At 42.7% G+C, this 11,052-nt stretch overlaps 1 protein-coding gene across 1 annotated transcript; it reads right to left on the bottom strand.

The window, feature by feature from the left end:
- Positions 1 to 4,730: 4,730 nt before the first annotated feature.
- Positions 4,731 to 8,786, bottom strand: bmp10l (bone morphogenetic protein 10, like). Its single transcript, XM_085167147.1, has 2 exons — positions 7,103 to 8,786; positions 4,731 to 6,836 (listed from the first exon to the last, which is right to left on the bottom strand). The coding sequence occupies exons 1-2, from the start codon at positions 7,428 to 7,430 to the stop codon at positions 5,794 to 5,796; spliced, it is 1,371 nt and encodes a 456-aa protein (XP_085023273.1). The 5' UTR covers positions 7,431 to 8,786; the 3' UTR covers positions 4,731 to 5,793.
- Between the last annotated feature and the right edge of the window lie 2,266 nt (positions 8,787 to 11,052).

The raw sequence follows: 11,052 nt of genomic DNA, 5'->3' as shown, positions 1-11,052 counted from the left end.
TGTCACAATGACTCTTGAAGTGTGTTACTCATTGTCTAATTTCCTAAGAGTTTTGTTCTACAACGCTTCACTGACATTGAACTCCTGCTGTGCCACACTGTTAATTTTCTGAGTATAACAGACTGACATTTTGTAGTAGTTATGAAATGTTGCATTCAAAAGCAAGGTTGGAAAGGAAAAAAAAATTGCTTTCATGTCAAAAAGAACATTTTCACAGGATTCAATGCAATCCTGTGAATAACTAAGGAGATTTTTATTGCTTCTTTTAGTGCTGCTAATCAAATACACTCTATGATCATCAGAAAGTGTGAGCATCTTTATAAAAGAAGAAGTTTGAGCACATTCAGCTGTGTGCTAACCCAAAGCCAAGGAGGAAAGAGATCAACAATGACCTTGGAGAAGCAGGAAGGGTTGTTTATCCATCCATCCATCCATCCATTCGCTTCCGCTTATCCTTTTCAGGGTCGCGGGGGGCACTGGAGCCTATCCCAGCTGTCATAGGGCGAGAGGCGGGGTACACCCTGGACAGGTCGCCAGTCTGTCGCAGGGCCAACACACAGGGACAGACAACCATTCGCACTCACATTCATTCGCACATTCACACCTAGTGACAATTTGGATTAGCCAATTAACCTATCCCCACAAGCTGCATGTCTTTGGAAGCCGGAGTACCCGGAGGGAACCCACGCAAACACGGGGAGAACATGCAAACTCCACACAGAAAGACCCCGGCCTGATGTTGGAATTGAACTCAGGACCTTCTTGCTGTGCGGCAACAGTGCTAACCACCGTGCCACCGTGCTGCCCGTTGTTGTTTATTATTATTATTATTATTATTATTATTATTATTATTATTATTATTATTATTATTATTATTATTATTATTATTATTATTATTATTATTATTATTATTATTATTTAACCGGGAAAAAAGTCTTCAGACTAAAAATGTCCTGGCCAAGCAGGACAGCAGTGCGATCATAATTTCCATATATTAATAGCACATACACAAACAAATCCATACACCAGCCTAAACAGTTGCCAAGAAAATCTTAATGAACTGAAGCAATATTAAAAATGATGTGGGCCAGAATTCTTCCATGACAGTGTGAAAATTGATACAGTCATACAGTAAACAATCATCTCGAGTTATTAATACTAAAGGTGGTTTTACAATAACAGGCCATACTTAGCTTTTCATAGAAATCCTGGTAAAACCTTTTTACATGGATGTAAACAACAGACACAGTAAGAAAAAGACAGAAACTGTACACAGCACAGAACAAAATCCTAATGATCTGCAACATGTAAGGCATGGCTGTCGACACAGAGCACAGGCCTACTGTGTACAATAGTACGTTATAGTAACAAATCAGTGCTGGAAATTGAGGGTGATCCTGACGCTTGCCTGGGCAGCAGATTTTCATCCACGATCTTTTCTCCTACATCTTCTTTTATACTGTTGTGCTCTGTTTTTACTTTCCTTTACATTGCTATATCATCACATATCCTTATTCTTATTGGCAGGCTGTTGCCCACATTAAATGTTTATCTTAGCAGCTCCTCCAACACCACAAATTACTGTAACTCTGCTGCGCTCAGGCTCTATAAAAATGCTTTACAGTCTTCATACTCATGACTTCTAATGTGTGTGTTTGGCAGATTTTGACAAATAAACAGGCGATTCTGAATATGATGACTCACACAATGCAATAGTGCTGCATTAATTTGGACAATTAAAGTATTGAACTGATATAAATGTCTGTTTCGCTCACACAGACATAAGCAGGCTGTAACTCTTCACACTGTAAACCATAGCACTTAGTCATTTGCCTTATTATTTATTATGAGCACACGTTTAGGGGGATTTTACATATTTTGAAAACTTCAGCAGAAATATTCGAAAGCAACTCGAGCAAAAGAATATATAGATATTTGCAGATGATGTTTGAAGCACACAATGCTGTTCGGCCAGCATGACACTGAACGAGAGAACGATGTGTCCTTTACATTATATGCAAACATAATGGCAGAATAAAGCAGAATGCAGAACCACATGTTCTTGAAGAGTATTTCTTTGAGTACAATACAATAAAAAACACAACAGCAGTCAGCTATCATCACAACATTAATAGTCTGTAATAGCAGCTACTCAGTGTCAGTCAACATATGCAACACACAATTATTATGGAATTAGAAGGTAAAGAATACACCTACACAGTCCACTATTGTTCTGAAAGAATATGCATTTTTACCACCCTGGTTTTATACAGCATCAAAGTAATGCTGTGACTCAGCGGGTAAAATTTCATTTTGACAGTTAAAACATTTTGGAGGTTAATGGTGTTTTGTTTCATGAAGGAACTGTTGTGGAAAGTGCATGTTCAGTACTGAGAAATCTAAAAAGGGGCCAAGAAACGTGCCAAAGCGGCTGAGAGCAAACATAAAAGAAATGGTCTAACATGAACAGAAAGCTTTTCAAATGTCACGTTCTGTACCTTTAATCTGCAACTGCTGTAACAGCGAGCTTGACCTTTTCTGGGTTTCGCTGCCTTGGAAGAAAGGAAAGCCTATTTAATGAATGTTTCGTAGATATTTTAGGCTGAATAGAAAGTGTTTACATGTAAAATGTTTAACCTTAATGAGATTATGTTTATAATTAAAAAAAACATATTGCAGAAATGAAAGTTCTTAATTATAAGAAAAACAAACAGTAAGACTTTTTCTTCTCCTGTTGGCTTCATTCTTGGTATATATTTGTGGCTCATGCTTTATGCTTACAGTTTTTCTCAGTCACTTTGGTGCTTTTCTCAGATCAAAATGAAAATTCTCAAAACTATTAATGCAACCTCCACAACATTTAGTCATTTGTGCAATTTCTCCTTCCTCTGAACAAATTGCAAATGCTCTTGGACATGTATCAGGTGCTTTCTTACAATTCTCTGCCATCGACAGCATTATCATTTGCTTATGTCATGTCAGTCAAAATGAACTATACTTTTGGATGCTAAATAGTAGTCCCTAATAAAAATAATAGTCTTTATTTCATTGCTTGAGTCATTACATACAAAAATAGTGAATTAGTTTTCAAATGCTGTCAAGCAAATGTTATACCTCTTTTTCATTATTTTTTCCTGTCCCTGAAATTGAACAATTTCTCTCATGCCATAGTCCCTGAGAATGAGAGGGGTGGATGTCAACTCAGCAAGTATGTTGTTGTGTGGGATAATGTCCCTTTTCACTACTCACATCTGGTCAGACAGTGGTTTGCAGCACATGACAGAATACCTGTTGAATATCTCCCTCCCTACTCCCCATTCCTTAATCCGATGGAGGAGTTTTTGTCTGCCTGGAGGTGGAAGGTTTATGACCGCATGCACAAATGGCCCTGCTAGCCATGGATGCAGCATGTGACGACATCACAGCAGAGTCATGCAGAGGGTGGATTCGCCACTCCAGGAGATACTTTCCTCGCTGCATTGCAAGGGATGATATCCGTTGTGATGTAGATGAGAATATGTGGCCAGACAGACAGGAACGTCTGAATGTGCCAGAATGATTTACGTATGTTCAGTTACAATATGTACTGTTATATTGTTCACATTTGTGCACAGCTCTACCAAAAGGGTGTTTCTCACATTTATTCTAAATACGTGACTGTAGAGTATTTTTCTTTTGCACAATGTTGTAGAATTACAAAAATCCTACACAGTAAAAATGTGAAACATACGTATTCAGTGTCTTGTACTCACTTACTTCCATAACTACAGGAATGTCTAACTTTACTGTATATTTTGTGTATAGTGCTCTCTTGATTATTTTCAAGTAGTGTCACCGAGTTCTGAGCTTTTTTTTGCATTGGAAGACACTGAGAGAATACTGTACACTGTCATAATGAAAACATGACGAAGCCATTTGTTCATCAAGATGGTGTCAAGACTTCTCATTTTGATGACACTGACAGTTTCATTGACATGAATACTTGCTTTTGAGGAATGGATTATTGATTTTGAGCAAGTGACCTGCTTTTGAAGGTTATCCACTAGGTTTTGTAGTTTGCACTAATTGTTTTGAGAAATACATTAACTGCTGTGCAAATGTTAATAGTGATGTGAGAAAAGCACCAAAGCGACTGAGAAAAACTGTAAAATAAAATATTTCCCACATCCAAGTTCCACAATGATAAATTAATCCATTCACTGCCTGTCCGTATCTCTGCCCTGCACACTTGGCCCATGTAAATCTGTTCGTTGCGTGAGGATCCTATTAAGTTCCACAGTGTTATTCCATTATTGTTATCTACTTCCGACTGTTAACAGCAAAAGCTAGGTGATGATGTGACATGTATTTTTTCCATTTGTACCGTTGCCTTGGCCTTGATAAGAGTGTAAGCATGCCAGTGTCAAAAAAGGGAAGTGGGAGGGTTCAGAGGGCAGCAGGGAACCTGATGGCAGAATTGTCATTAGGACAAGCTGGCGCTCGAGACCAGGAATCTGACACCACCTTCTCACAAATGCTACCACTTGGAGTGGCGTCTCATCCTGAGTGATGGCCTACAAGACTCCAGGCTCTGACACCTCTTTATCACTCTGGTATGGAAGCAGGCAGAGTGAGGCCCGCCAGGCATGTGGCGCTAGAGGGACGGGGATTACGGCTGACTGATGGGGAGTGCGGTGATTACCTGACAATGAAATATGTTGCACAAGCTCAAAAACTGCTCAGTGAACATATTTGTTTTCAGATATTTTATTTTTTTACCAACCGTATTAGCATTTATGTCGAAAGCCAAAAAGCAAGATATGAATGGCTGGTATAAAGCATGATTTCACAGCAGTCGACTGCAAGATTAGGCAAGAAAAATAACATTTTTCAGACAAGAAGCCCCCGAAGAGCTCCAACATACCGTAAAATCCTCTCCTGCTCAAAAGCCATTGAAAATACATTTTCTGCAAGTATGGCAAGCAAATAGGAGAAAAAATGTCAGTCTTTAAATCATCTGGCTGGCTCCAACATGCCACAGGGCAAAGAAGCAAATTATGTCATTTAGAAATTTGTGGCTGAATATCTCAATATAAAGCATTTCAGCAGGATTGTTAATCATAAGGCTTTTCATAATTTAAAAAAAACACACACACATTACAGTTTATGTAGTGCATAAAATATGTATAAATTATTGAAATAAATATAGATATTGAAGAAAATGTGGAGACTTACAAAGGAAGTTTTTTGTTAAATTTTTCTCAGAATCCCAAAATATTCCGAAGGTTATTGCTGTTGTCTGCATTATTTAGCTTTTTGGCTTACTCCTCATGATGTGGCATGAGATGGGAACAACATTTATACTTTGATTTTCAGATATTTGCTGTCAGACAATCGTTTCCTCTCTCTTGTTTCGACTACAGTAATAGATGATTGTGGTTAACGATTTGCAGCATTATATCGAAAGGCTTATATTCTACATTAATATAAGGATTATTGATTTATCTTTATACAATTGCAAATTTACATCATGTGTTCATTTCTAATTTACAACTGAGTCCTGACCTGTGCTTTTTACACACCAATGCATAAGATCTTAGATAGATAGATAGATAGATAGATAGATAGATAGATAGATAGATAGATAGATAGATAGATAGATAGATAGATAGATAGATAGATAGATAGATAGATAGATAGATAGATAGATAGATAGATAGATAGATAGATAGATAGATAGATAGAGATGTTTCTAAGATGATGACTTTTAGATCCATCACAACACAGTCTTAGTAATAAGTAATACTCTGAGGACTATCTGCAGCCACACTCTGCCACCACCATTCCCTCATACTTGTGGTTGAAAGTAATCGCCCCATTATCGTGATAAAGTAGTGAGATTGGCTCCAACTTTGTGGGTACACAGCAGGCACGCGGTGCTCTATCTGGATTCTTTATACTCAGCAGCGTCTGCACTATGGCATGTTTGGTGGGGGAGACCTCAGAAGTCATAGGCGGGTTGCATACGCCATTGCACTTGTACGCTTCGTAGCCCAGAGGTTGGATGATCCATGAATCCCAGCCAATGTCTTTAAAATCCACAAAGAGAGGTGTTCTTTTGCATGACTCGCTCTTAACATTGCGACGGATTCGAGGAGGTGCGTCATAGATAAGGTTGGACTGCGGTCGCATGAGAGACTGTTGGTTTAGCTCGTCCTGTTTAGCATGGCCGTGATTAACATGCTCCCAGAAGGGTTCTTGGCCCCTGCCCATGTTCTCAGGAAGGTCATTCTCATGATTAATCATTTGGATGAGCTCTTGTTTGTCCTGTTTGCGGTCTCTGCTCTGATCATCTGAGAACACAATCATTATTGTATTGTGTTTCCCGTCCAAGCTCCTGTCAATGTCCACCAAAGTTTCTGCCTCCTCTGTGGCCTCTTGTGTGGCCCCTTCCTCCTCTGACCCCATACATGCAAGATGAACCTCGAGTCTGTGAGTTGCACACCCTGACTTCCGCCAGAGTGTAACCACATGCGTCAGTTCAAATGACACCCAGCTATTATCTTTTGCATGGATATGCTTTGTCACCAGTTCCTCCAGATCCTTCATCTCCAACACCTCCTCTTTACCCCTCCTTCTTCCTTCTTTCCCCACCTCTTTAGTCCAAACAACTCCCTCATGTATTTTGTAGATTGTCACCTTGCAATCAAAGCCAACAGATGGTCTTTGGGCCTTCCAGACCAAAGTGAAAAGTCGAAGTTCAGCTAATGTTATTCGTTCGTGGTGAGGCAAGGAGATATTAAACAGCAAGGGATATATCCTTATACCCTTGGGTGTTGTACCGTAGGGGGATGAATCTGAAATTAAAGGATGAAAAAGCGTGCTTCAAACTTTTTGTATGAATGTGCGTGATCAGACTTAAGGCACTCTCACTCATAAATTGTCAGGATGAAATAAAACAATGATAATTAGTATTTACAGTACATCACTTTCCCCTCCATAAGTCAAAACTGTTGAATAATTTAAATTCCTGAACACAACATTAAACGTGACAAGAGTGTGAAGAAAGAAAAAATGTAAGTGGTAATATTTAAATATTTCCAAAACAAAAAGAAGCTTGTACCTTCATTATTGAAGCTGCGCACAATGTTGGCTGATGGCACAGCAGTCCGGTCATTAGCAAATCGGTTGTACAGCTCAAGCATGTACTCTGGTGGCTCTTTGTGAGCAGCAATTTGCCGGGTCTGGGGCCTCAGCTTTGTGAGGTTCAGCGTAGACAGAAACTGGCTTAGAAAGTCCTGTGCATCAACCAGTGGATTATCAACCACAACACTACCAAGTGATGCCCTGTGATGGCTCTCAGCAGGGTTGATAGGACTGCTCAAGCTCAGATGAATGATCACCAGAAGCAAGTAGATAAACCCAAGGTTGGAGAAAAGTGAAGTGATCATGGCTGAATGGAGGAAATGCTTAATTCCAAAGAGTAGACATCAGAAAGGAAGATGAGAGCCTTTGGAGAAAACACCTTGTTCCAGAGGTTTCTCTGTTAAAGGCCAACAGGTTGCAGTTGGAGACAAAGGGAAAACAGCTTTGCCCTTGTTGATCTGGTGGTTAGGTTCTGAGGGCAGGGCTGTGCTGACCAATGTGCTGTGCATGTTTGGAGATCGCTAAAGCATGGGCTGCCCTCTCTCTCTGCACAAGGATCTTATGACATTTAGTCCACTGATATTCTCATTTACATGCAGTGAATTTAGGCAAAAAAGTTGTAAAATCAGAGTAGAATGTACCATTTTAAAATCAAATAATCTTCCGTGTGATTTGGGTGGTTTTCCATATTTTTTAACCACAAATTGAATTTTACATATAGCACATAGACTTTCATATAACTCACACAACCCATATTTATACTTGATACTTATTATAATCTCATAGATGTCTTGTATTTATTTATTCAAGCTTTACCCCCTGGGTTGCGTGAAACATTTCAATTCGTCGTACATTCTGTACGTATTGCAGAATTAAGAGAAAAGTTGAATTTGACTGCACTTGCAAAATGAATTAAAAATAAAATATGCTGGAAATGACTTCAGTTTTTGCCTTTGAGAGTTTTTCTCAGCGCTCCCTGCCTGATGTTGAGACTGATCTCAACATGACTGTGACCCACTAAATGCAGGTAATAGATTACAAATTGACTGATGTATTGACAGTTATTTTTATTGTCTTCCTACTGTTATTTTATCTGTGCTGTGATTTTGTTCTTTAAGTCCTTGTAAGGTGTCCTTGAGTGTGGTGAAAGGCACCTATATATAAAATCGATTATTGTTATTAATATTAAATAAAAAAGTATGAGCATTTTATGGTTTGCAATCTTCAGAAAATGTCTCAGTATCTCAATTTTTGATTCGCCCTCTTAAATAAGATTCAACATTTTTACAAGGGTGATGAAATCATAATCCTGTTTGTGCATGGTTTTATCTGATTTGTATCCACAGCGGAGTAGTTTTGTGAATTAGCCCTGCTCCGGAACGCATGTGAAAAAATTCAAAATACTGTTTGTATGCAGGTGTTATGTGAAGGCTGTGTGCACGCAGGGGTGGTGATATGAAGGAACCAAAATGCAGACTCACGGAAATCAAAGGTGAACTTAAATACAGCTTTAATGCTGAACTCCAAAAAAGTAACAAAACTGAGACTCCAAGGTAAACTTTACACAGACAGAACACACAGCAAAATAAGGGTAGATCACGACAATGACAAACTGAAACACAGGGCTTAAATACATAGAGGGAGCAATCAGGGAATGGACAACAGGAAATGAAACAAACACACGGAGCCAGAGACAAAAAATACAGGGAGCAAAAGCCCAAAAAAAAAACAAAAAAAAAAAACAAAACAAAAGCACTGCGGCCCAGCAACAATCCAAAAGAAAACAGACAAAAAGCCCATGAAAGGCGCAGAGGCCCAGGTACCAGTCTCGAAAAGGTTCAGGAGGCCGGCCCGGAGGCTGACGGCACAACAGTCCAAACCCGGGCAGTTCAGGGGGGCGGCCCGGAGGCAGGCGGCCCAAGAGCCAAGAGGACAGTTCAGGGGGCCGGGCAGGCGGGAGGCACCGGCGGCGACCGAGCAGGTCAGGAGGCCGGCCGGGCGGGAGGCACCGGCGGCGTAGTTCAGGGGGCCGTCCATGACGGCAATGATGTCCAGTCATCGGCCCGGAAAGCGGCAGAGCAGGCCGTGCAGGACGAGACGGCACGGGGACCTCAGGCGACGCCAGAGCTGAAGACTCGGAGGCAGGACCAGGCGAAGCTGAAGAGTCGGAGGCTGGACCAGGCGAAGCTGAAGACTCGGAGGCAGGACCAGGCGAAGCTGAAGACTCGGAGGCAGGACCAGGCGAAGCTGAAGACTCGGAGGCAGGACCAGGCGAAGCTGAAGACTCGGAGGCTGGACCAGGCGAAGCTGAAGAGTCGGAGGCTGGACCAGGCGAAGCTGAAGAGTCGGAGGCTGGACCAGGCGAAGCTGAAGACTCGGAGGCTGGACCCGACGAGGCGGTGCTGCAGGGGGCGGCGTGGGAGCCGCAGGTGGTGGCGCTGCAGGCGACGCAGGTCGCTGGACGGGCCCCTCGGACCCTCCGGCGGGAACAGGAGGCTGGACGGGCCCCTCGGACCCTCCGGCGGGAACAGGAGGCTGGACGGGCCCCTCGGACCCTCCGGCGGGAACAGGAGGCTGGACGGGCCCCTCGGACCCTCCGGCGGGAACAGGAGGCTGGACGGGCCCCTCGGACCCTCCGGCGGGAACAGACGGCTGAAGCGGTCCCTCGGACCCTTCAGCGGAGACAGAAAGCTGAACGGGCCACTCAGCCCCTCCAGTGGAGACTGAAGACGGCTGGAGCGGTTCTCCACAACCCCCAGCGGGACCAACAGATGAAGGCCGGACAGGCCCCTCGGACCCTCCAGCAGGACCAGGTTGCAGAACAGATGAAGTGGGTGTGATGTCAGAATGTCCAGAGTCAGAATGCTCAAATGGAGCATGCAATAAACAGTCACCGTCTCCCCCGAGAGGAGTTTGCTCAACAGTCCTGGAGTGGCGGCGGCCTGAACGCCGTTTCCTTCGGGATGAGGAAACAGGAACCGGTGGAGAAAAGAAGACCTCCTCCTCATCCTCCGACCACATAGCCGCCAGGAAAAAGGCAGGCGAACGAGGACCCGGCTGGTGTGGGGAGGGAGAGGAAGTCCGTGGCAGTGGTGGGGAAGATGTAGTGAGTGAGAGAGCAAGCTCACCAGCCTTGACTTGCTCTCTCCAGGCAGTAATGGTGCCATCCAACTTAGTGTCCTTAGCAAACCGAGAGAGCTGAGGGTTATGACGAATGATGGCATCTACTGCACTTAGCCCGACTGCCATAGTCCGTAAATCCTGTGACTGGGCAATGCGGTCGAGCAGACTCACCATCCGCATCATCTCGCCGTTGAACTCCGAGGAAAAAGAGTCTGCGGGGTCCATGTTCTGGTCGCGATCTTCTGTTATGTGAAGGCTGTGTGCACGCAGGGGTGGTGATATGAAGGACCCAAAATGCAGACTCACGGAAATCAAAGGTGAACTTAAATACAGCTTTAATGCTGAACTCCAAAAAAGTAACAAAACTGAGACTCCAAGGTAAACTTTACACAGACAGAACACACAGCAAAATAAGGGTAGATCACGACAATGACAAACTGAAACACAGGGCTTAAATACATAGAGGGAGCAATCAGGGAATGGACAACAGGAGGGAAACACAGCTGGGGCAAATCAGAACTGACGAGACAAGGAAGCGTAAGCTGAACACACTGAGATAAGACAGAGACCTTCAAAGTAAAACAGGAAACACATAACACAGACTGAACAAAAGACACAGACTCACATGCAGGCACTACAACAGAGGGAACAGAGATGTGGGACCAGGGCAGACACAGACACTGACTGGACACGGGGATATAGCAGACAGGGGAGACAGCAACTAAGGGTTACACAGAGACAAACCATAAGACATGACTCTAACAAAAACCCAAAGACTAGAAATTATAAATAATATAATAAACT

The sequence above is a fragment of the Neolamprologus multifasciatus genome, chromosome 7 (genome assembly GCF_963576455.1).
Source record: "Neolamprologus multifasciatus chromosome 7, fNeoMul1.2, whole genome shotgun sequence".
Lineage (NCBI taxonomy): Eukaryota > Metazoa > Chordata > Actinopteri > Cichliformes > Cichlidae > Neolamprologus > Neolamprologus multifasciatus.
This window is presented reverse-complemented; position numbering and strand designations above follow the sequence as displayed.